The 26,957-nt window shown below is 36.8% G+C and overlaps 1 protein-coding gene across 4 annotated transcripts in view; it reads right to left on the bottom strand.

Moving 5' to 3' along the window:
* CAPZA2 (capping actin protein of muscle Z-line subunit alpha 2) overlaps window positions 1–26,957 on the bottom strand; it is a 107,707-nt gene that overhangs the window by 16,918 nt on the left and 63,832 nt on the right. For 3 of the 4 annotated variants that reach the window (XM_036246682.1, XM_036246683.1, XM_036246685.1), the window contains exons 3-5: window positions 20,919–20,970; window positions 7,166–7,229; window positions 177–383 (exon numbers count right to left, since the gene is read on the bottom strand). In XM_036246682.1, the coding sequence (XP_036102575.1) occupies window positions 177–383; window positions 7,166–7,229; window positions 20,919–20,970 (323 nt within the window). Of the gene's footprint in view, window positions 1–176; window positions 384–7,165; window positions 7,230–19,146; window positions 19,234–20,918; window positions 20,971–26,957 lie in introns of those variants that run through there. The other variant, XM_036246684.1, reaches the window with a different exon arrangement.

Genomic DNA, 26,957 nt, shown 5'->3' with positions numbered 1-26,957 from the left:
TCAAGGTACAGCATTTTCCCATTCTGGGCTATCATAATAGTAAACATTTTTGAAAATATTTACTTCAAAAAAATGGCAAGTTATGAAATGTCAGTTCTATAAGTTACTGTTAATTTCAGATCATAAAAATACGGTCAGAAGACAAAAGGAAAAGGTGACTTTCAATGATGACTTACAGTGCAGACCCCATTTGGATAATGTTCTTTTACATACGCTCGAAGAGCAGTTTCTACTGAAGTTCGCCATGATTCAATTGCATTCTCTGCTTCATAGGGTCTTGGATCAGTTGCTTCCTTTCTTAAGTGATCAAATTTGAAACAGATTCTGTTTTTTGGATCCAAAAACTTTCCATTTCCCACATCACCATGTTCTGTTATCAACACCTTCAATGACATAATCAATTTTGGGGAAAAAGTATTTAAAATAGCATTTGAGTACTGATATATATTAATATACATTCACTTAAGCTTTTCCCTTTAAACTATAAAATAAACCTACTCCAAACAACTGGTTTAACTATATGGCACAACTATAATACTTCAAATGAGTAGACTATAAAGACAATGAGGCTACTCTTATTCAGCTTGGATCAGTGTATCTGATCTAATATAACTTGTAGCTCCTAGTGGGAAAAAAGTTTCTTCTAATACATTATTGGAGTCAAGTTCTTTTGAGAACCGTGAACAGCTTACTGTTTCTGTTATCAGTCTCCAGTTCCTCAAATCTAAGAAAGTGATAATAATCTTGATGAAGATGTTTACAAAAATAGTTTTAATCTAGTCAGACTCCTCTTCAGTGTTTCCTACATTGCTGCTGGGACCACAATTTCATCCACTGTAAAGTGCCACTCTCCTGTTTTTATAAGCTAATCATCGACAGTTATTTTCTACTGATTTCCAAATTTTTTGAAATGTAATTTATTCATTTATGTACATTTATATTACATATGCATAAATTCGACATTTGTGCTTTATTTTAAAAAGTTATTTTCCTTCTGTAGCAACTCTCCTAATTTTTGACTCCTTATCTATGTCAGGAGTTCCCCATCTCTCTGATGTAAATCATGAAAATACAGAATGTATCCTTCTATACTTCTTTCAGTCATATAAGCAATCCTACCTAGATAAATATATACACATCTATATATACATACATTTTATTTTTGGTTACTGTTTTATATGAATAGAGTACAAATACATGCACACACACACATTTTTTCTGCATCTAGCTTTTTTCCACATCAATACCTTATGGAAATTTTCAAAGTCAACTGGTATACCTCTCACCACTCTTTTTTAAGATATGCAAGATATCCCATAATGTGGATATAACAATCTATTCTGCCATTCCACTATTGATGGGCAATCTCTTTATTTCCAGGCTGTTTTCTTTTTTGGGGGAAGTGAGGGCACATTAAAAATGCTGAAATAGCCCTGGCAGATTTGGCTCAGCAGTTAGAGTGTCAGCATGCAAATCGAAGGGTCTCAGGTTCAATCCCTGACCCAGTCAGGGATCGGGGTCCTGCAGGAGGCAACCAATCCCTGTGTCTCTCTCATACTAATGTTTCTCTCTCTCGCCTCCTCTTCCTTCCAGTCTAAAAAAAAAAAAAAAAAAAAAATTCAATGGAAAAATATCCTCAGGTGAGGATTAACAACAATAACAAAAAGGTTGAAATAAGTATTACTGTACATATATTTTAACCTACTGAAGCTTTTATTTCCATTGGAAGCTTCTATTTCTCTTAAACAGATCACTGGTAGTGGGGACAGAGTTCAAGGTTGTTTTCCAAAAAATGACTATAACCAGATTTTTACAAATAATATATGACATATGTTTCCCTTCACATTATCACAATCAATAGGAATACGATTCTATTTTTTTTTCTTTCTGTCTGATGGGTACAAAATACATCTCGTCACTGTATTTGACTTCTGACAGATCTAGATATCTTTTGATATTTAGTGAGCCATTTGCTCTTCTGAGCAGATATCCTTTAATATTTTTGTATTTTTCTCTCTCTTTTTTTTTTCTTATTCACTTATAAGAGTGCTTTAAGGTATCTCTTTCATTCTATAGTTAAAATAATTGTTAGCAAAATGCCCATCTTTTCTTTTTATAGTTTCTGGGTTTCCGGTCTTATTTAATATGGTCTCCCCTGTCCCTATCTTGCATGTTTTTAAAATTTTAGTCACTTTTACAAATTAAAAAAAAAATTTTTTTAATCCTCACCCCTGGACATTTATTGACTTTTTAGAGAGGAATGGGGAAAGGAAAGGAGAGAGGGGGAAAGAGAGAAATGATCATTTGTTGCCTCCTGTACCCGCCCCAACTGGGATTGAATCGCAACCTAGACATGTGTCCTGACTGATACTGAACCTGCAACCTTTTGGTGTATGGGACAACATTCTAACCAACTGAAATTTATTTCTGGATATTGTATGAGATAGAGGTTCAACTTAACCTTTTCTTGATAGAAAGCAGTTGTGCAGTATCTTTCATTATACGTCTAAATTATAACCCTGTCACATATAAAAATTTTCATATATATTGGGACTAAATCCTTGTTCTATATGCTGTTATACTGATTTATTCATCTACTCTATAGATTACAACCCTGAATTAACTTTATATTGGTTGTAAAGTTTCTTGTGTTATCTAGTAAGGCAATTCCCACGTCTTACTGTTCTTACATTTTTTAAGCATGTATTTTTCACATACACCTTATAAAAATTCTGACCAATTAAAAAACTATTGTATTCAATATTATAATCAGTATATTAAATTAATATTTTGTAATCAGACTGCATTACATTAGTAATTTTTTTTTTTATCCTCACCCGAGGACATTTTTCCATTTTTTGTTCAGGTAGAGTGGGAGGGAGAGAGAGGAACAGAGAGAGAGAGAGAAACATCGATGTGAAAGGAACACATCGAGTGGCTGCCACCCGCACAACCGACCAGGGCCGGGGACAAACTGCAACCGAAGTACGTGCCCTTAGCGGGAACTGAACCCGGGTCTCTCAGGACCGCAGGCCGACGCTCTAACCGCTGAACCAAACTGGCCAGGGCACATTAGTAATTTTTAAATAATTTAACTTTTTATCTCAAAATAAGCCCTGGCCAGAATGGCTCAGCAGTTAGAGTGCCGGCTCGTGGACCAAAGAGCTGCAGGTTCGATTCCGGTTAAGGGCACAGATTTTGGTTCCGGTTTGGTCCCCAGCCCTGGTCCGGGTACTGTGGGAGGCAACCAGTCAATGTGTCTCTCTCTCTCTTTCTCTCTCTCCCTCCCTCCCACTGTATCTGAAGATAAATAAGAAAATATCCTCAGATGAGAATTAAAAAAAAAAAAAAGAATCCATTGTTCAGATCTGGTTTTATGTGTTTCAAGAAGACAATCAGCATTTTCTTAATAATTCTACTTCTTTCTTTTTTAAATTAAAAAATTTTTTTATTTTAAATAGAGAGGAAAGGAGAGGGAGAGAGAAACAGAAACATCAATTGGCCGCTTCCTGCACACCCTGCACTGGGAATTTGGCCCATAACTTGGGCATGTGCCCTGATCAGGAATCGAACATCGACCACTTGGTTGATGCTCAACCACTGAGGCACACCAGTCAGATCTACTTCTTTCTTGTGAAGGTTTTTCCTAGGTTAATGTGCAATTTCACTGCTATTTAAAATGGAATTCCATCCCCTCCAACTACTTCTAGTTTAAAGTACTTACTTGCTAAAACAGAGGAAAGCTAATGAGTTTTGTATATTTACCTTAAATGAATCTTATGGAATTCTTTTAAGTCGAGCAGTTTTTTTTTTTTTTTTTTTTGGTTGGGAGGTTAATTTTACTAGTCTCCCAGTATTTCCAAAAAGTATATCATATCACCTATGAGTTTTTCTCTTTTCTAAAGCTTTCAGAGTTCTCATTTTCTTGTTTTCTTTGCTATTATTATTATAAATAATAATAATAGATATACCTGGCTAATTTTTCTATTTAGCTCAAGTTATTTGTGTTTGTAGTTTATGATATTTGCTATTGTTTTTCGCTAAACAATCTATTAAAGAGGTATTTTTTTCTATCCATATTTTTACTGACTAGCTGCTGGATTTTTCTAATTCCTTTTCACTGGCTATTGATATGTCATAAGATTTTTCTCTGATTTGTTGGTCAACTGATAACATCAATATATTGGATAAAGCAAAAAAGAAAACAACAACAATAACAAAAACCCCACAACAACTCATAGACACAGACAACAATAATATGGTGATTACCAGAGGGAAAGAGTGGGTGGTGGGGGGAGGTGGAAGAAGGAACAGCGTGGATAAATGGTGATGGAAGTAGACTTAGTGAACACACAATATAATATACAGATGATGTACTATAGAACTATACACCTAAAACTTAGGTAATTTTATTAACCAATGTTACTCTACAAAATTCGATAAAAAAGGAGAAAAATTCAAAAAGTCCCATTTTTTTCCCCCTACATCAACCCAATTAAGAAAAAAACTATTTTGGGCTTATATCAGGGTTTCTCAACCTCAGCACTATTGACATTTGGGGCTGGATAATTCTTGGCAGAAGGATGCTGTCCTGTGTACTACAGAATGTTAGCAGCACCCCTGACCTCTACTCAGTAGATGCCACTAGCACCATCCTCCTAGGTTTCTCAACCAAGAGTATCTTCAAACATTATCAAATATGTGCACAGGAACTCTGGTTGAGAAGCACAGGCCTAAATGATCCAGAAATAGGTTTATCTACAGGTAAAGTAAATTGAGTATTTATCTTTTATCTGATCTTCTTGATCAGAATGCAAAACTGAAAGTGACTTATTTATTTTGATGCCTTACTGATTATCTTATCTGTTCAGATCATCCCATTTGATTGCCAAAAATACAGACTTTCTTACTCTATTCCTCTGGTTCTGGCAGGCCTGTCGATTTGCTGTTTGATATATTTTCAATTATATAGATATTTAGTGATCTGTCTGATGTTCTATACCCTGTGAAGTCTGGATAATTTCTCAGTCCCTTAGGGAGAGGCGGCTGTTGTGCTGCTCAAGTTTCCATTCCTCCCTTCTAGCTTACTATCTTTTCCAATTTAATACCTAAACTGAGCCCACATACAACTTAAGAGGCTGAAATCTGTGGTTGATTTAATCAGTATGTGGACACAGAGTTTAGGAAGCAAGACTGCTGGCTTTGGAATTACAAATATTAAATTGTTCAAAGGAACCCTGTAATCACAAATTGTTCCTTATATATGTGTAGTGACTTCAAAACAGCAAACAGTTTGTTTTAGAAAGGATTTTACTGTTTGAAGTAAGAAATGGCTCTAGTGTACAAAACATTTAAACCAAATTGTTATGTCTTATAATGTGCTCTGTAAGTATAAGTTCTGGAAAAGAAAAGAAAAAAGCATCCTTCCAGGCAGACTTCAGAAATGTGTGTCTTCCAAGGGCTGGAAAATTCTGATTTAACAACAAATAATCAGAGACTGTGATAAAGAGTTCAAGTACACAGACTTTACTTTCACAAAGTTTGTGATGTAGTAAAGAGGTTTAAGATGCAGAATTGAGATTGCAAACTGATAGCCAACAGTATTGCCTTACATGAAACCACTCTTATATTCCAGTAATAAATTTTATTTAGTCTTGGCATATTATTCTTTTGCTATGTTCCTGGATTCTATTTGTTAATATCTATTTAAAGTTTTTAAATCTATACGTGAGATTACTGTAGAGTTAGCTTTTTTGTTTTATCTTTACTAAAATTATGATAGGTTCATAAAATGAGTTTGGGAGTTATCCAACATTTTAAAAAGATGTATTACCTGGACCCAACAAATCTTTTATTGATTTTTATCTTAAGACAAGAATAGTCAATTGTAAAGGACAAACACATGCTATGTGAATGTTCAGAGAGATTTTTCCCATTAGGCAGACCTCACCCCTTGGACTTCAAGAATAGCAAGAACTAGCAGCCAGAGTTAATAGTTAACCATTATACTGTGTAGTTAACAATTGCATTGTACAGACCCGAAACTGCTTGCTCCCTCAGGCATAACGGCTAACCGCAGATATCTGCTTCTGTACGTGCTGGCTTGCTCACAAACCTTTAGCCCAATTTCTTAACAGGGGCTAAGACAACTATATAAGCAACCCTCGCCCTAAACTCGGGGCTGCTCTCTCCTCTGTGTAGGATGGGACAGTCACCGCGCGGCTAATAAATCTCTCTTAATTTGAACCCAGTTCGGAGTCTGAGTCTGGTCTGTCTCGTTGGTCTATAACACAATGTGTCCATAGGTACAAAGGTGTTCAATATAGCACTGTTTATGTCATAAAAAACAACCAAACAAACAACAAAAATCCCACAAACACCAAAACACCTTAGAGAGCAGGGAGACAGCTCTGGAAAGTTGATGGGGGCGGGGCATGTCGGGATGTGTGGAGAGATTGAGCAAAAAAGAAATAAAAAAGAGAGAGAACTCAGGGGCATGGACAACAGTGGGGTGATTATGGGAGTAGGGAGTGGGAGGGCGTGTGAGGAGGTAGAAGAGGACATAGAGGGAATAAATGGTGATGGAAAAAATGAAATCAAATTAAATCAAAAAGCCAAAATACAAAAATCTCATAAGAGAGAAAGAAAAGCTTTGATATAATTAGCCATTAATAACTGTTACCACTCTGTCTTATGTTCCACCTACCAGTTCTGTCTTCGTGTTGTTTTATATAAATTTTGCTTCACATAAGCAAGATATGAATTAATACAATCATGGTTCAATTATTAATAACTCTAATCCAAAGAAATTAAAAATAAAAATGCTAGTGATCTTTTGTGGCTTTTCTCAACTTGGCTATTCTAACTGATACTTTGGGAAAAAAAAGATTCAATAATTGCTAAATGCTAAGTTCCTCACAGGAAGAACTGCAGAATTCCAGAGCAACCAAATTATGCATAAATCTTACTAATATATATTCTAGATTTTGGATTAATATAGGTTTGATTTTTTTCCTATAAAAAAACAAAAAAGTAGATTTAAAGCAATTATTTTCTAAAATCTTAGACCACTTTTTTAATATCACTTCACAATTCTTGCAGGATAACATTAACCATTGTAAATGAAAGTAAGAATACCTAGATCCTGTGTTTATATGAAACATACCTGATCTTCATAACCTTCAATTTTTACTGGAGTAAACTGATCCAAGTTATACTGTGCAAATGCACTAAAAAAGAAAAAGGCCAATTACTTAAAATTACTTATTTAATACCCCATAAAAAATCACAGTCAGACAATTCACCTATCAATAAAAGTCACATGGCAAGTTAAATAAAATTTAACTTTTAAATATAACTCTCCACTACTGGTCTTATATTTAAAAAATTGATGAATAATATCCAGCTTTCAATGTTTATCAAGAGAAAATTAGTTGGGTCTTTTAATTCAAAACCCTGAAAATAAAGGTTAGCCCTCTATAAGATACAGATCTAATTATTCAGACATATATTTAGTATACAACATAAAACTGATGAGTAATCAAAGTGATCATTTAGGGCTTACAGTTGAATAGGAGAGATAATTGATAAACATAAATGTTAAGACAAAGGAGAAAATACATAAAATAATGACTAGTAAAGCACCATGGAGAATATATCTTTTTTAAAATCGATTTTAGGGAGAGAGGAAGGGAGAAGGACAGAGAGATAGAAACATCGATTAGAGAGAACACTGACTAGCCGCCTCCTACATGCCCCCCACTGGGGATTTGGTCCACAACCTAGGCATGTGCCCTGACCTGGAATCGAACTGGTGACCTCTTGGTGCATGGATCGATGCTCAACCAGTGAGCCACACTGGCCAGGTGAGAATATATCTTTTTAAAAGTAACATTTTGCTGAAGCAAGGGTAAAAGGAAAAGAGAATTAGGAGTAATTTCATAATAAATGTGATACTGAGAAATGGCCTTAAATATAATGTGTAGTCTCTCTGGTATTATAGAAATATTTAAATGAGCCCTGGCCGGTTTGGCTCAGCGGTTAGAGCGTCGGCCTGCGGTCCGGAGAGACCAGGGTTCGGTTCCCGCTAAGGGCGCGTACTTCGGTTGCAGTTTGTCCCCGGCCCTGGTTGGTCGTGCGGGTGGCAGCCACTCGATGTGTCCCTTCACGTCGATGTTTCTCTCTCTCTCTCTTCCTCTCTCTCCCTCCCACTCTATCTGTACAAAAAATGGAAAAATATCCTCGGGTGAGGATAAAAAAAAAAAGAAATATTTCAATGAGAGGGACCAGGATGAGCAAAACACACAAGAAGATAGGTTAGGTCCAACATCAAAGAAAGCACCAAGCTCAATACCTGGCACATAGCAGGTGTTCTGTTATGCTTACTGAATTGAAAGTCCTTTTTAAAAAATATGATTTTAGCCCTGGCCGGTTTGGCTCAGCGGTTAGAGCGTCGGCCTGCGGTCCTGAGAGACCCGGGTTCGGTTCCCGCTAAGGGCACGTACCTCGGTTGCAGTTTGTCCCCGGCCCTGGTTGGTTGTGCGGGTGGCAGCCACTCGATGTGTCCCTTCACATCGATGTTTCTCTCTCTCTCTCTCACTCTACCTGAACAAAAAATGGAAAAATGTCCTCGGGTGAGGATTAAAAAAAAAAAAAAAAAATGATTTTATTCATTTTTTACAGTGAAAGGAAGGGAGTGAGAGATAGAAACATTGATGTGAGAGAGAAACACTGATCAGCTGCCCCCTGCAGGCCCCCTAACTGGGGATCGACCCGACAACCAAGGCATGTGCCATGTCTGGGAATGGAACCAGGACCTTTCAGTCCATGGGATGACGCTCAATTCCGAGACACACCAGCCGGGCGAATGTCAAGTCCTGAATAATGGAATAATTATTTCATTGGGGAGTTAAAGAATAATCACAGAAGTTTTCTGAGAAAGGAGAACTTAGAACTGCTTCTAAAAATAGATTTATTTGGCAGCAGTGTGTATGGCAAATTAGGCAGTGAAGCAACTACAGCTAGAACTGCTGAGAGTCTGAACTAGGAAATGGTGATGAGATAGAGTCAAGAATAAAGCTTTACCCTTTCTTTTCTTTAAATTTATTTTATTTTTTTGTTAATCTTCACCCAAGGAGATTTTTCCATTGATTGTTTTAGATGGAGTAGAAGGGAGGCAAGGAAGGAGAGAGAAACATTTATGTGTCCATATTGATTGCCTGCCACCTGGACTCTGACCAGGGCAGGGGATTGAATCTGCAACTCAGGTATGTGCCCTTGACCAGGAATTGAACCCAAGACTCTTGAGTCTGCCGGCTAATGCTCTAACCACTGAGAAAAACCAGTCAGGGCACTTCTCTCTACTTGTAACTATACAACACATTTGTATGAAAAACTGTCATAGTACAACTAATTATCTAAAAATATATATAAAGATCATACTGTATTTTATTCAATCTATAACCTGAGAATTTTCTTCCACTTAACAGAACAGATATTGAGAATTTTTAAATTTAGGAAGACATCTAATCTAATCTACTTGGAATCTTTCAGATTGCAATGGATGGCAAGATATGCACTACATTTTCAGGTATTAGCTACTTGGTCTCCTCTAGAAAGGAATGTTTGGTTGACCAAACTAATATTGACAAGTTAACAAGAGATTAGTAAATATAAAAAAAGCAAAGCAGAATTAAATTACCAGCTGTCAAATTCCTGACACTGCATATTCAAAAAAATATAGAAACGCAGGAAGGGGGATAGTTAAAGTATCCATTAACTTCTGATTTTCTTAATTCGTTAAAACTCTAATTTTCCTGGGAAAAGCCTCAAAACAGCCAAGCACTGAATAATCCTTAAATGAAATTATCTCGAAAGTATGTTTAAGATGAAAAACAAAGTACAGTCATGCACTGTGTAAGGATGTTTGGTCAACAATGAATCTCATATATATGATGGTCCCATATTATATCACCTAGTAACATCAAAGTGCAATCTGGTAATGCTGGTGTAAACAAATATACTGTGTTCTAGTTTCATAAAAGCATAACATATAATTATGCACGGTATATAGTACATAATTCTTTATAGTAATGATAAACAACTGTTATTTATGTACTTACCATACTACACTTTTGTTATTTTAGAGTGTACTTTCTATTTACAAAAAGTTTGCTATAAAACTGTATGCTATGTTATGCTAGCAGCCTCAAACATCTTACTTATAATATCTCTCTTTTTTTTTATTTTACTTTCAATTTTTTATTTATTTTTTTGTCACAGATATTTTACCTTTTTTACCCCATTGGCATCCCTTCCTCACCCCACCCCTGCCCGGTCCCGGCTTTGTTGTCCATGTCCATTGGTCATGCATACATGCATATAAGTTCTGTGGTTTATCTCTTCCCACCCCACCCACCCCCTCTTCTGAGGGATGTCAGTCTGTGCCCTACTTCCATGTTTCTGGGTCTACCGTATTCCTCAGACTGTTATGTTCATTATATTCCATATATAAGTGAGATCATGTGGTATTTGACTTTTTCTGCTTGGCTTCTTTCACTTAGGATAATACTTTCCAGGTCCCTCCATGTCGTCTCAAAGGATAAGAGATCTTTCTTTCTTACCGCTGCATAGTACTCCATTCTGTATATGTACCACTGCTTTTTTATCCATTCGTCTACTGATGGACACTTAGGCGTTTCCAGATCTTAGCTATTGTAAATAGTGCTGCTATGAACATGGGGGTACATATATTCTTCCTGATTGGTGTTTCAGGCTTCTTAGGGTATATTCCTAGAAGTGGGATCACTGGGTCAAATGGAAGTTCAATTTTTAATTTTTTGAGGCAACACCATATTGTTTTCCACAGTGGCTGCACCAGTCTGCATTCCCACCAGCAGTTTATTAGAGTCCCCTTTTCTCCACACCCTCACCAACACTTGTTTTTTGATGATTTGTTGACGGTGGCCATTCTGACAGGTGTGAGGTGATACCTCACTGTTGTTTTAATTTGCATCTCTCTGATGATTAGTGATGTTGAGCATTTCTTCATATGTCTCTTGGCCATTTATATGTCCTGTTTGGAGAGGTGTCTATTCAGCTCCTCTGCCTATATTTTAATTGGGTTCTTTGTCTTCCTTTTGTTGAGTTGTATAAGCACTCTATATATATTGGAAATTAACCCCTTATCTGATGTATCATTGGCAATGATGTTCTCCCATACAGTGGGTTGCCTTTCCATTTTGATGATTGTTTCTTTTGCTGTGCAAAAGCTTTTTAGTTTGATGTAGTCCCATGTTTTCAATTTTTCCTTTGTTTCTGTTGCCTTAGGTGATGTACCAGTGAAAATTCTGCTCCGTATGATGTCCGAAATTTTGTTGCCTAAATTTTCTTCTAGAATTTTTATGGATTCACGGGTCACATTTAAGGCTTTTATCCATTTTGAGTTTATTTTTGTGTATGGTGTAAGTTGATGGTCTAGTTTCATTTTTTTGCATGTAGCTGTCCAATTTTCCCAACACCATTTATTAAAGAGGCTGTCTTTACTCCACTGTATGCTCTTGCCACCTTTGTCAAATATTAATTGAGCGTATTGCTTTGGGTCCATTTCTGGGTTTTCAGTTCTGTTCCACTGGTCTATATGCCTGTTCTTGTGCCAGTACCAGGCTGTTTTGGTTACCGTCGTTTTGTAGTATAACCTGATATCTGGTATTGTGATCCCACCAACTTTGTCCTTCTTTTTCAAGATTGCTGTGGCTATTCGAGGTCTTTTTTGGTTCCATATGAACTTTTCAAGTATTTGTTCTAGTTCTATGAAATATGTCGTTGGTATTTCGATGGGGATTGCATTGAATCTATAGATTGCGTTGGGTAGTATGGACATTTTAATGATGTTAATTCTTCCAATCCATGAACAGGATATGTGCTTCCACTTTTTTATATCTTCCTCTATTTCTTTTTTCAATGACCTGTAGTTTTCTGCAAATAGGTCCTTTACTTCTTTGGTTAAGTTTATTCCTAGGTATCTTAATTTTTTTGGCGCAATGGTAAATGGGATTGTTTCTTCAGTTTCTCTTTCTGTGAGTGCATCATTGGTGTACAAGAACGCCGTCGATTTCTTGAGGTTAATTTTGTATCCTGCTACTTTGCCAAATTCATTTATTAAGTCTAGTAGATTTTTGATGGAGTCTTTAGGGTTTTCTATGTACAATATCATGTCATCTGCAAATAATGACAGTTTCACTTCCTCCTTTCCAATTTGGATCCCTTTTATTTTTTCTTCATGTCTGATTGCTGTGGCTAAGACTTCCAGTACAATGTTAAATAAGAGTGGGGAAAGTGGACATCCCTGTCTTGTTCCTTTTCTTAATGGAAATGGTTTTAGTTTCTGTCCATTGAGTATGATGTTGGCTGTAGGTCTTTCATATATGGCCTTTATTATGTCGAGATATGATCCCTCTATTCCCACATTGCTGAGCGTTTTAATCAGAAATGGATGCTGGATTTTTTCAAATGCTTTTTCAGCATCTATTGATATGATCATGTGGTTTTTATTCTTCATTTTGTTTATGTGGTGTATCACATTTATTGATTTGCGAATATTGTACCAGCATTGCATCCCTGGAATGAATTCCACTTGCTCATGGTGAATAATTTTTTTGATGTATTTCTGAATCCGATTTGCTAATATTTTGTTCAGGATTTTGGCATCTATGTTCATCAGGGATATTGGCCTGTAGTTTTCTTTCTTCGTAGTGTCTTTTTCTGGTTTTGGGATTAGAATTATGCTGGTCTCATAGAAGGTGTTTGGAAGTCTTCCTTCTTCTTGAATTTTTTAAAATAATTTGAGGAGAATGGGTGTTAGTTCTTTTTTGAATGTTCGGTAAAACTCCCCCGTGAAGCCATCTGGGCCTGGGCTTTTGTTTGCTGGGAGAGTCTTGATTACCTCTTCAATTTCCTTAGTTTTTATTGGTCTGTTCAAGTTTTCTATCTCTTCCGGGTCCAGTTTTGAGAGTCTGTGTGTTTCTAGAAATTTGTCCATTTTGCTTAGATTGTTGAATTTGTTGCCATATAGTTGTTCATAGTAGTTGTTAACGATCTTTTGTATTTCCGTGGTGTCGGTTGTTACTTCTCCTCTTTCGTTTCTGATTTTGTGTATTTGGGTTCTCTCTCTTTGTTCCTTGGTGAGTCTAGCTAAGGGTCCATCAATCTTGTTTATCTTTTAAAAAAACCAGCTCTTTGTTTCATTGATCCTTTGAATTGTTTTTTTGGTCTCTGTGTCATTTATTTCTGCTCTGATCTTTACTATTTCCTTCCTTCTACTTGCTCTGGGGTTTTCTTTTTGTTTGCTTTCTAATTCCTTAAGTTGTGAGGTTAGACAGTCAATTAGAAATTTTTCTTGTTTTGTGAGGTAGGTCTGTAGTGCTATGAACTTCCCTCTCAGAACTGCTTTCGCTGCATCCCATAGATTTTGTGTTGTTGTGTCTTCATTTTCATTGGTTTCCAGGAAGTTTTTAATTTCTTCCTTGATCTCCTCGGTGACCCACTCATTGTTTAATAACATGCTATTTAGCCTCCATGTGTTGAAATGTCTTTGCATGTTCTTGTTGCAATTGATTTCTAGTTTCATGCCACTGTGATCTGAGAAGATGCTTGATATCATTTCAATCTTCTTGAACTTTTAGAGATTTAGTTTGTGCCCTAACATGTGGTCTATCTTTGAGAATGTCCCATGTGCACTTGAGAAGAATGTGTATTCTGTAGTTTTGGGGTGTAATTCTCTGTAGATATCTATTAAATCCATTTGGTTTAGTGCTTCATTTAGAGTCTCTGTTTCCTTGCTAATGTTTTGCCTAGAGGATCTATCCAGTGCTGTCAACGGGGTGTTGAAGTCCCCTGCTATGATTGCATTGTTGTCGATTTCTCCTTGGAAGTCCTCCAGAAGATTTTTAATATATTTTGGTGCTCCTATATTGGGTGCATATATGTTTATCAAGGTTATACCTTCCTGTTGGATAGATACTTTCAAAATTATGTAGTGGCCTTCTTTGTCTCTAGTTATGGTCTTCATTTTGAAATCTATTTTATCAGATATGAGAATTGCTACCCCAGCTTTTTTTTGCTTTCCATTTGCTTGGAAAATTTTTTTCCATCCTTTCACTTTCAACCTATGTGAGTCTTTTGTTGTGAGGTGGGTCTATTGCAAACAACATATAGATGAGTCATGCGTTCTTATCCAATCAGCTACTCTGTCTTTTTATGGGAGCATTCAGTCCATTTACATTTAAGGTGATAATTGATATGTACTTATTTATTGCCATTTTTGTTTAGTGTGGTTCTATTTTTCTTCCCATTTCTACTGCTAATTACAGCAATCCTTTTAACATTTCTTGCAGTGCTGGTTTGGTGCTAATGTATTCCCTTAGCCTTTTTTTTGTCTGGGAAGCTCTTTATTTGACCTTCTATTTTGAATGATAGCCTTGCTGGGTAGAGTAGTCTTGGATTCAGATTCTTGTTTTTCATGACTTTGATTACTTCATGCCATTCCCTTCTGGCCTGTAGTGTTTCTTGTGAGAGGTCAACTGAGAGCCTTATGGGATTTCCTTTGTAGGTAACCTGTTGCTTATCCCTTGCTGCTTTTAGGATTCTCTCTTTGTCTTTAATTTGTGGCATTTTAATTACTATGTATCTTGGTGTGGGCCTGTTTGGGTTCTTCTTACTTGGGACTCTCTGTGCTTCTTGAACTTGAATGCCTTCTTCCTTCATCAAATTAGGGAAGTTTTCTGTCACTATTTTTTTGAATATATTCTCTATCCCTTGCTCCTTTTCTTCTTCTTCGGGGACTCCTATGATGCGAATATTATTACGTTTCCAGTTGTCCCACAGTTCTCTTAAGCTGTCTTCCTGTTTTTTAATAGTTTTTTTCCTTTTGTTTTTCTGATTGGTTGATTTTTTCTACCCTGTCTTCTAATTCACTGATCCGGTCCTCAGCTTCCTCTACCCTGCTTTTTAAACCTTCCAATGTGTTTTTCATTTCTGATATGTCATTTTTTATCTCTTCTTGATGGTTTTTAATTTCCAGTTGGCTTATTTTCAGTGTCTCTATGTTCTTACTCATGCTGTTCAGCTTCCTCAAGATCATGGCTCTGAATTCTAGCTCTGTTAACATGCCTAATTGCTCCACATTGATCTCATCTTCAGTGGAGGTCTCTTGCTCTTTCACTTGGCTTCGTTTTCTGTGTTTCACCATTTTGACTATCACTGAGGGCTTTGGAGCCTGTCAAGTTTTCCCTGTGGGTGTTGGTGTTCTGCTGTTTGTGGCTCCCTCTCCTGTGTTTAGATGAGCGAGGGAGGACCCACGTTAAACACCACTGTCAAGTCTTACTTTCCTGGTTAAAGTTGCCAGTCCAGGAAAGGTACTGTTATCCTCTAGCTTTTTGCCTGGAGGCTAGCAGTGGAGGTTACTTGATGAGTTTTGGATTGTCAATTGGTTGAAAAACTCCCTCAGGTGCTCAGCACAAGGGCCTTTCACTAGGGTGCGTCAGATGCTGGTTGTTAATGAGCTCAATTAGCACTTCAATGGCCCACAGAGTGGGGATGGATCTCCTAGCCAGGGGCTGCTGCCTCTCCTCAGAGCCCTCGGAAGGAGCAATGTGGCCACTGTCCTGCGTGGCTGGCACTCAGCAAAAGCTCTGAGTGCCCTACAAATCTCAATTGTCCCGACATAGCTCCAGTCCAGTCTGACCTCCCTCTGCCGGAGCCCAAGGTGAGTGACTGTGGCTGTTTTAGCCTCTGTCCCGGCTCTGCGCTGTGGAGCCGCCTGGGAGTGTAACCCGAGGGCGCTGTTCATAGCTAAGGCCGCTGCCGAGCTGCCAACCGTGGGCTCCCAGCCCCCGTCTTGCGCCTTCGCAAGCCTACCGGGAGGAAGTCAGTGTCCCTCATTATATGGTCCTCCAAGCTGCTTTTCTGTTGCTTTTCCCCATCAATTTGTCTGTGTTATAGTTGTATTTCCAGTTTGGTTCTGGGAGACGGTCTGTGTAGCTTCCATTCACTCCGCCGCCATTTTTCCCCTGTAATATCTCTTGATCACATCATTTTATCTTGTGCTTGATTTAATCTTGTGTTGTTTTGTGCAATAAACATGCTGTGCAGATTTGTAGCCTAGGAACAGTAGGCTATACTAGATGGCCTAGGTGTGCAAGTAGGTTATACCATCTAGGTTTGTATAAATACACTTTTGCATGACAAAATCGCCTAATTTGATACATTTCTAAGAACAAGTCCCTGTTATTACGCACTGCATGGCTATATTTCTAAATCATTTAAATTTAGGATTAATTTTCCAGCAAGACATATTTAAATAATAAATCTGGATAATAATTTGGTCCTAAACCTTTTACTACTCCTAACAACAAACTCCACCTATCTATAATTTGGGAATAGAGGAATAATAGGGAATCTGAAAAGGAGACAATGAATATGAAACAGATAAAACTTTATCTTAAATATAAAGCAAGTTAAGTAGGTGACAATTACACAGCACATTCAGAAAGGTACTCACTAACTTAAGAGTCAGAATATAGAATATTTATGTTTTGTTCAAAACCTGTTACTAGCTAATATAGAACCCATTTACCTTATCTATAAAAAAGAAAGGTTTGGACTAAATGACTTCCAAAGTCCCTTCCAGTTCAGAAAACTTACTCCATCTACCCACTCATCATCCACTCCCCCAAGCCTCTCCCTATGCAAATATTAAAGTGTAAAGCACTCTACTAGACACAGTGACACAATGATTTATCTGCCCTTGTAGTTTTGTAGCCCAATCATCTATTTTTAAGTCACCTGTTCCTGTATTTAGATTTTTTTTTACACCCTTTACTATTAGCCCTTCACCAATCGCATCTTATACTTTTCACCATATGTTTCCCTCAGTTTAGCCACATCGTTTTTCCTTTATTATTAAAATTCTATTATTTAAACTCAGCTCAAAAACCAACTCTAAGTAGAAATTAAAAATTTCTTCCTTTGGGCTCTAAAGGACTTTGTTATGCCTCTATTATAATAATATCTTATTTCATTTGGTCTGGTATTGAACATTTCTAATTCCATCTCATCATCACAGTAAAGTTTGGCATTCATGTCTGTTGAATAAAGGCTATTTCTAGATATTTCAAAATGTGCTAGAATTGAGAATATCAATTCTTCAGTATGTCTAATTTTAGTATAAAACATACTGAATTTGTGTCATTTAGTAAAAATGTCCAATTAGAACCACTATTAAGAATAATAGCCATGTTTATTCCCTTTCAAAAAGGTAGACAGAAAACAAAAAATGATTAAGAGATAAAGCAACAGGAAAAATGTGGAGGAAAGGAGAGCAAAAGTACATATATGTGAGAAAGAGATGTACTTGATTCAATATCAAGAAATGCAACAGAAGCAGCAGCAGAACTACGCCTATCCATTTACCCTGGTGAAACTGCCACTGGGACATACTCTAAATGTTTTTTACAATGCTTTCCAAGCTTATATAGTTGTGGACAGCCTCAATGATAGGTGATAAATTATCTTTTGAGTGAAACCAGGTTTGGAGATATTTCAAAAGTAATTCAGAACCAAATCTAGTGAACAATAAAGGTAAAACTATTTTTCGCTTGAAAATTATTTCATAGAAAGGATACTGTGAACCAGAGTATTATAATTCCAAGTCAATCAATGATTTAAGGCAGTGATTTTCAACTGGTGGTCTGCAAGAATTTTTAAAACATTTAATACCTGGCTTTTTAGTCAGGGGTACTGACTTCTTTTCCCTTAAGTTGTCAAATAAAAAAATGACAGCAGCCGCTCGGCCAGTGTGGCTCAATGGTTGAGCATTGACCCATGCAGCAACAGGTCACCAGTTTGATTCCCAGTCAGGGCTCCTGCCAGGTTGTGGGCTTGATCCCCAGTGGGGGGCATGCAGGAGGTGGCCAATTGGTGTTCTGTCTTATGGATATTTCCACTTCTCTCTCCCTCTCTCTCTTTAAAATCAATAAAGAAAAATTAAAAATAGATAAATAAATAAAATGACAGCAGCTAACACAAGAGCTGGCCAGTGTGAATGAATCAAAATTATACCTATTTTTTTGTCAGATGGGCAAAATATGTATTTTTCTGGTGTGCCACAAAATTTTAATAATTAGTTTATGTGTGTCATGAGATGAACAAGGTTGAAAATCACTGATTTAAGGTACATTTCTGCACTTCACTGTTATCATCAGATGTCTACAAAATGAACTCAAATGAATACTGACTTTGAGAAATTCTATACTAAGAGTATTACTGAAGTCAACAAAAAGAATCAATATTTTCTCAATCTGTTCAACTGGTTAACAATCATTTACTGAGCATAGAAGCACATCCAAGAAAATCTAAAGTTTCTACTGAAGGTTTTAATGCTTTTTTCCTTGGGTTTATACTATAAACATCTTTTATCATTAGTTAATGATTTCTTCACAAACTCATTTTCTTAAAAAAAAAAAACAAAAGATCAGAATATCAGGCATTTCAATGTATCTGCCTTTGAAATGTGGACCCCAACTGTCCCTGAAATTTGGTTCATAATACAAGAGAAATATAACTCACATTCTAATTCTTTTTATAACAAATCCAAGTTATTTAACTTAATGTAACAATAATCGACAGAAAAGTACTTCTTTGGACAAATACAATTCAGTACTTTCATTATTTCTAAATTAAATATATAACTAGTTCATACCACTTGTATAATAATAAACATTTCTCTGACCTTCATTAAACCATATTCTCTCAGGGGAAAAACTCTTGTCTTTCAATAAATCAAGTTTCTCATTTTCTTAACTTAAAAAAAAAATGTCCTGGCCAGTTTGGCTCAGCAGTTAGAGTGTTGGCCCGTGGACCAGAGAGTCCTGGGTTCAGTTCCCTCTAAGGGCATGTACCTCAGTTGCAGTTTGTCCCTGGCCCCAGTGGGGGTTGTGTGGGTGGCAACCACTTGATGTGTCTCTCTCATATCAATGTTTCTCTCTCTCTCTTCCTCCCACTCTATCTGAAGATGAATGCAAAAATGTCCTCAGGTGAAGATAAAACAAAACAAAACAAAACAAAAAAACTACTAATTTTTGCACCTACCTGAAACAACCCACAAATTTATTTACCATAGAGAACTCAGAGAAAAAGTTAACTTTGAAACTTCAAATGCTGTGCATTTATGTACTTCTTTAAGGCTTTTGTCAACATGCTATATGGTATTAGAAAGAAAATTAATTTTACTTGAATATACAAATAATTTAAGGTTTAAAGAACTAGTAGTAAGTGGATATTCACTCAGAAGCTAATGACTAAAGTCAAACGTATAAACAGATTTCTATAAAGCACTTAAATATAATAATTAACAGAGGTGGAAGCAACACAAGTTTCCATTGACATATGAATGAATAAATAAAGTGTGATTATATATATATTCGGTATTTAAAGGGAAAGAAATTCTGACACATGCTACAACATGGATAAATCTTAAAGACATTATGCTAAGTAGAATAAATCAGTCACAAAAGTACAAATGCTGCATGATTCCACTTATATGAGTTTCCTAGAGAAGTCAAATTCAAAGAGACAAAAAATAGTAGTTGCCATGGACTGGGGTAAGGGGAGAATGGGAAATTATTGTTTAATGGGTACGGAGTTTTGGTTTAGGATAATGAAAGATGTTCTGGAGACGAACGGTGGTAATGATGATACAACAATCAATGTGAATGTACTTAATGGATTGTACTTCTAAAAGTAGTTACAAAGATAAATGTTATTGGTAGTTACAAAATAGTTATGGGGATGTAAAGTACAACATACAGAATATAGTCAATAATATTGTAATAACTGTATAGTGCCAAGTGAAATATCAAGGGGATCATTTTGTAAAGTATATGATTGACCACTATGCTGTACATCTGAAACTAAAACAAAATAATAATGAATGTAAACTTTAATTGAAAAATAAAATTAAAAAGATAAATTATACATTTTGAATGTTCCCACAATAAAAAATAATACATAAAAACAGCTATTAAAAATAAGAGGAATTTAATCAGAAGCAAAATTAGATAGGCCTAAGAAGTCTGTTGAACCTCTACCTTCATTAGGATTAACAGTAAAGGACAGATTTACTTGATAAAGCCTTCAAATGTTACAAATACAGAATCAGAGCAAATTTCCCTCGTAAGTTAGGAGGATTTCACACACTGGAGAGTATACTAGGATGAAAGTAGGTAAATATATGGATACTAAACACTCTGTAAGGCACCTAAAAATCTGTTCAATTTCATCATTTTCAAATGAGTAATGTAGTCAGCCTAAAATACTGGTCTTCTGACCTTATTTTGGAAGGTGGCTTTGAAATCCTAAGATAGTTATGACACATCATGATTCTGGTCATTAGTTTAAAGATGATGTACTGGGATTTATAAGTAAATATGTGTCAGATACTATGTTAGGTATTTATGGATGAATAAAATCTCCTAATCCTCAAAATCCTTATGAGGGCCAAACATATAACAAAAAATGAAACCTGCATAAAAAAAGGAAAACAATCACAATTTTATTTTTTATTTACTTATTTTTAAAGCAATCACAATTTTAAAAACCAAAGTTTCTAAAATAATTTTATCCAACTTTGCAAAAGTCAAAAATAGTATTGAGCATATAAGCCACTACCAAACACACAATGAGTAGAGAATTTAATTTATAACTATGATAAAAAGTATTTCTCTTCCAGCCTAGTGCATATAATTATATATATTTGAACTTGAGGTACAAATATCTATTTCAAGGATTAGAGCTTAAAAAACACTTTTAAAACATTTTTTCCAAGTCACTTTCATTCGGTTAATATAATATATAATACTTACTGGGCTGCTCCTTCCCTAAGAAGATTATCATTATTGAGCAGTAATCGGACATCTGCAAAACAAATATTATATATTCTACATTACTATTTTTCCATGTTTGAAATTTCTATGCAATGAATGTGGTTATTTTGGTCATGTATTAATAACCCCCTCACCCCGGCCTTAAGATGTAAGCAAGATCAAAATTTGGCTCTGGTAGCCAAAATAAACACAAAAACATATCATGGTATTAATTTAAAAACTGGTTAGAAAATAGAAGAGGAAATAAAATAGAAATAAAAGTTATTTTATACCCTTATCAGGAGTGGGAAACTTTGGACCCTTGGGCCAAAATCAATGCCAGCTAACATCATATGAGCCTCACCAAATTTGCCTGATCAAATATAGCAGGCTAATTTTTAAGTTGATAATTTTGTATAGGCCCAAATAATGTTATAAATATTCAAACTGCCCTTGGCAGAAAAAAGATTCCCACCCCTTCTCAATAGTCAATGCAGGCAGACTGCAATGTATCTCCAAACAACTAAAGTACAGATAAACTATACCAAAAATATGGTATGATAAGATCTGCAAAAGATTTAGCACTATGCCTATACTTAGACAATACTATCATGAGTTTCAAATGAATATGCTCTATAGGAAAGTGAAGAAACAAGAAACAGCTTGTGCCCAGCCAGTATGGCCACTGAGCATCGAACCATGAACCAAGAGTTCACTGGTTAAGAAGCTTGTGAACAGAGTGCAGAAGTAGGAGGCATTCCTGTCTTTAGAGCATCTTCAAACAAAAGATGAATGTATTTAGTTTGACATGGCAGCTGCTTTATTTGATTTAGTAATCTCTTTTGATAATTCTGTCCTAATTTTAGATTCAACTATTATATAGACATTTGCCTATTAATCATTAAAACAGAACTTTAAGAATAATGACTCTTGCCCTGGCAGGTTTGCTTAGTGGTTAGAGCGTTGGCCTGCCCCGGCCCTGTTACTTTCCTTTCCTTTTTCCTTTTCCCTTTCCCGTCCCCTTCCCTCTTCCTCCCCTCCCCTTCCCTTTCTTTTCTTTTCTTTCCCTCTTTTCTCTCTCTCTCTCCCTCTCTCACCCCACCTCTCCCTCCCCCCCACTCAATCTGAACCAAAAATGGAAAAATGGGTTTTGAAAAATGGCGGCGGACTGAACGGAAGCTACACAGACCTCTCCCAGAACCAAACTGGAATTGCAACTATAACACAGACAAATTGACAGGAAAAAGCAACAGAAAAGCAGCTTGCGAGGACCATATAACGAGGGACACTGACTTGATCCTGGTAGGCTTGCGAAGGCGTGAGACGGGGGCTGGGAGCCCACGGTGGGCAGCTCGGCAGCGGCCTTAGCTGGGAGCAGCACCCTCGGGTTACACTGCCAGGCGGCTCCACAGCACAGAGCCGGGACAGAGGCTAGAAAAGCCACAGCCACTCACCTTGGGCTCCGGCAGAGGGAGGGCAGACTGGACTGGAACTGTGTGGGGACACCTGAGATTTGGAGGGCGCTCAGAGCTTTTGCTGAGTGCAGCCAGGCAGGACGGTGGCCATATTGCTCCTTCCGACGGCTCTGAGGAGAGGTAGCAGCCCCTGGCTAGGAGATCCAACCCCACCCTGTGGGCCATTGAAGTGCTAATTGAGGCTCATTAACAACCAGCATCTGCCCCACCCTCGTGAAATCCCCTTGTGCTGAGCACCTGAGGGAGTTTTTCAATCAACTGACAACCCAAAACTCATCAAGTAACCAACCTCCACTGCTAGCCTCCAGGCAAAAAGCTAACAGTACCTTTCCTGGACTGGCAACTTTAACCAGGAAAGTAAGACTTGACAGTGGTGTTTAACGTGGGTCCTCCCTCGCTCATCTAAACACAGGAGAGGGAGCCACAAACAGCAGAACACCAACACCCAAGGTAAAACTTGACAGGTTCCAAAGCCCACAGTGATAGCCAAAATGGTGAAACACAGAAACAGAAGCCAAGTGAAAGAGCAAGAGACCTCCACCGAAGATGAGATCAATGTGGAGCAATTAGGCATGTTAACAGAGCTAGAATTCAGAGCCATGATCTTGAGGAAGCTGAACAGCATGAGTAAAGACACACAGACACTAAAAATAAGCCAATTGGAAATTAAAAGCCATCAAGAAGAGATAAAAAATGACATATCAGAAATGAAAAACACATTGGAAGGTTTAAAAAGCAGGGTAGAGGAAGCTGAGGACCGGATCAGTGAATTAGAAGACAGGGTAGAAAAAATCAACCAATCAGAAAAACAAAAGGAAAAAAACTATTAAAAAACAGGAAGACAGCTTAAGAGAACTGTGGGACAACTGGAAACGTAATAATATTCGCATCATAGGAGTCCCCGAAGAAGAAAAGGAGCAAGGGATAGAGAATATATTCAAAAAAATAGTGACAGAAAACTTCCCTAATTTGATGAAGGAAGAAGGCATTCAAGTTCAAGAAGCACAGAGAGTCCCAAGTAAGAAGAACCCAAACAGGCCAACACCAAGACACATAGTAATTAAAATGCCACAAATTAAAGGCAAAGAGAGAATCCTAAAAGCAGCAAGGGATAAGCAACAGGTTACCTACAAAGGAAACCCCATAAGGCTCTCAGCTGACCTCTCACAAGAAACACTACAGGCCAGAAGGGAATGGCATGAAGTAATCAAAGTCATGAAAAACAAGAATCTGAATCCAAGACTACTCTACCCAGCAAGGCTATCATTCAAAATAGAAGGTCAAATAAAGAGCTTCCCAGACAAAAAAAGGCTAAGGGAATACATTAGCACCAAACCAGCACTGCAAGAAATGTTAAAAGGACTGCTGTAATTAGCAGTAGAAATGGGAAGAAAAATAGAACCACACTAAACAAAAATGGCAATAAATAAGTACATATCAATTATCACCTTAAATGTAAATGGTTGAATGCTCCCATAAAAAGACACAGAGTAGCTGATTGGATAAGAACACATGACTCATCTATATGTTGTTTGCAATAGACCCACCTCACAACAAAAGACTCACATAGGTTGAAAGTGAAAGGATGGAAAAAAATTTTCCAAGCAAATGGAAAGCAAAAAAAAGCTGGGGTAGCAATTCTCATATCTGATAAAATAGATTTCAAAATGAAGACCATAACTAGAGACAAAGACGGCCACTACATAATATTGAAAGGGATCTATCCAAGAGAAAGACATAACCTTGATAAACATATATGCACCCAATATAGGAGCACCAAAATATATTAAAAATCTTCTGGAGGACTTCCAAGGAGAAATCGACAACAATACTATCATAGCAGGGGACTTCAACACCCCGTTGACAGCACTGGATAGATCCTCTAGGCAAAACATTAGCAAGGAAACAGAGACTCTAAATGAAGCACTAAACCAAATGGATTTAATAGATATCTACAGAGAATTACACCCCAAAACTACAGAATACACATTCTTCTCAAGTGCACATGGGACATTCTCAAAGATAGACCACATGTTAGGGCACAAACTAAATCTCTAAAAGTTCAAGAAGATTGAAATCATATCAAGCATCTTCTCAGATCACAATGGCATGAAACTAGAAATCAATTGCAACAAGAACATGCAAAGACATTTCAACACATGGAGGCTAAATAGCATGTTATTAAACAATGAGTGGGTCACCGAGGAGATCAAGGAAGAAATTAAAAACTTCCTGGAAACCAATGAAAATGAAGACACAACAACACAAAATCTATGGGATGCAGCGAAAGCAGTTCTGAGAGGGAAGTTCATAGCACTACAGGCCTACCTCACAAAACAAGAAAAATTTCTAATTGACTGTCTAACCTCACAACTTAAGGAATTAGAAAGCAAACAAAAAGAAAACCCCAGAGCAAGTAGAAGGAAGGAAATAGTAAAGATCAGAGCAGAAATAAATGACATAGAGACCAAAAAAACAATTCAAAGGATCAATGAAACCAAGAGCTGGTTTTTTTAAAAGATAAACAAGATTGATGGACCCTTAGCTAGACTCACCAAGGAACAAAGAGAGAGAACCCAAATACACAAAATCAGAAACGAAAGAGGAGAAGTAACAACCGACACCACGGAAATACAAAAGATCGTTAACAACTACTATGAACAACTATATGGCAACAAATTCAACAATCTAAGCGAAATGGACAAATTTCTAGAAACACACAGTCTCTCAAAACTGGACCCGGAAGAGATAGAAAACTTGAACAGACCAATAACAACTAAGGAAATTGAAGAGGTAATCAAGACTCTCCCAGCAAACAAAAGCCCAGGCCCAGATGGCTTCACGGGGGAGTTTTACCGAACATTCAAAAAAGAACTAACACCCATTCTCCTCAAACTATTTAAAAAAATTCAAGAAGAAGGAAGACTTCCAAACACCTTCTATGAGGCCAGCATAATTCTAATCCCAAAACCAGAAAAAGACACTACGAAGAAAGAAAACTACAGGCCAATATCCCTGATGAACATAGATGCCAAAATCCTGAACAAAATATTAGCAAATCGGATTCAGAAATACATCAAAAAATTATTCACCATGAGCAAGTGGAATTCATTCCAGGGATGCAATGCTGGTACAATATTCGCAAATCAATAAATGTGATACACCACATAAACAAAATGAAAAATAAAAACCACATGATCATATCAATAGATGCTGAAAAAGCATTTGAAAAAATCCAGCATCCATTTCTGATTAAAACGCTCAGCAATGTGGGAATAGAGGGATCATATCTCGACATAATAAAGGCCATATATGAAAGACCTACAGCCAACATCATACTCAATGGACAGAAACTAAAACCATTTCCATTAAGAAGAGGAACAAGACAGGGATGTCCACTTTCCCCACTCTTATTTAACATTGTACTGGAAGTCTTAGCCACAGCAATCAGACATGAAGAAAAAATAAAAGGGATCCAAATTGGAAAGGAGGAAGTGAAACTGTCATTATTTGCAGATGACATGATATTATACATAGAAAACCCTAAAGACTCCATCAAAAATCTACTAGACTTAATAAATGAATTTGGCAAAGTAGCAGGATACAAAATTAATCTCAAGAAATCGACGGCGTTCTTGTACACCAATGATGCACTCACAGAAAGAGAAACTGAAGAAACAATCCCATTTACCATTGCGCCAAAAAAATTAAGATACCTAGGAATAAACTTAACCAAAGAAGTAAAGGACCTATTTGCAGAAAACTACAGGTCATTGAAAAAAGAAATAGAGGAAGATATAAAAAAGTGGAAGCACATACCCTGTTCATGGATTGGAAGAATTAACATCATTAAAATGTCCATACTACCCAAAGCAATCTATAGATTCAATGCAATCCCCATCGAAATACCAACGACATATTTCATAGAACTAGAACAAATACTTGAAAAGTTCATATGGAACCAAAAAAGACCTCGAATAGCCACAGCAATCTTGAAAAAGAAGGACAAAGTAGGTGGGATCACAATACCAGATATCAGGTTATACTACAAAACGACGGTAACCAAAACAGCCTGGTACTGGCACAAGAACAGGCATATAGACCAGTGGAACAGAACTGAACCCAAAGCAATACGCTCAATTAATATTTGACAAAGGTGGCAAGAGCATACAGTGGAGTAAAGACAGCCTCTTTAATAAATGGTGTTGGGAAAATTAGACAGCTACATGCAAAAAAATGAAACTAGACCATCAACTTACACCATACACAAAAATAAACTCAAAATGGATAAAAGCCTTAAATGTGACCCGTGAATCCATAAAAATTCTAGAAGAAAATTTAGGCAACAAAATTTCGGACATCATACGGAGCGGAATTTTCACTGGTACATCACCTAAGGCAACAGAAACAAAGGAAAAATTGAAAACATGGGACTACATCAAACTAAAAAGCTTTTGCACAGCAAAAGAAACAATCATCAAAATGGAAAGGCAACCCACTGTATGGGAGAACATCATTGCCAATGATACATCAGATAAGGGGTTAATTTCCAATATATATAGAG

The sequence above is a fragment of the Molossus molossus genome, unplaced genomic scaffold (assembly GCF_014108415.1).
Source record: "Molossus molossus isolate mMolMol1 unplaced genomic scaffold, mMolMol1.p scaffold_m16_p_7, whole genome shotgun sequence".
Classification (NCBI taxonomy): Eukaryota; Metazoa; Chordata; class Mammalia; order Chiroptera; family Molossidae; genus Molossus; species Molossus molossus.
The sequence above is the reverse complement of the archived record's forward strand: the minus strand, read 5'-3'. Positions and strand labels throughout refer to the sequence as shown.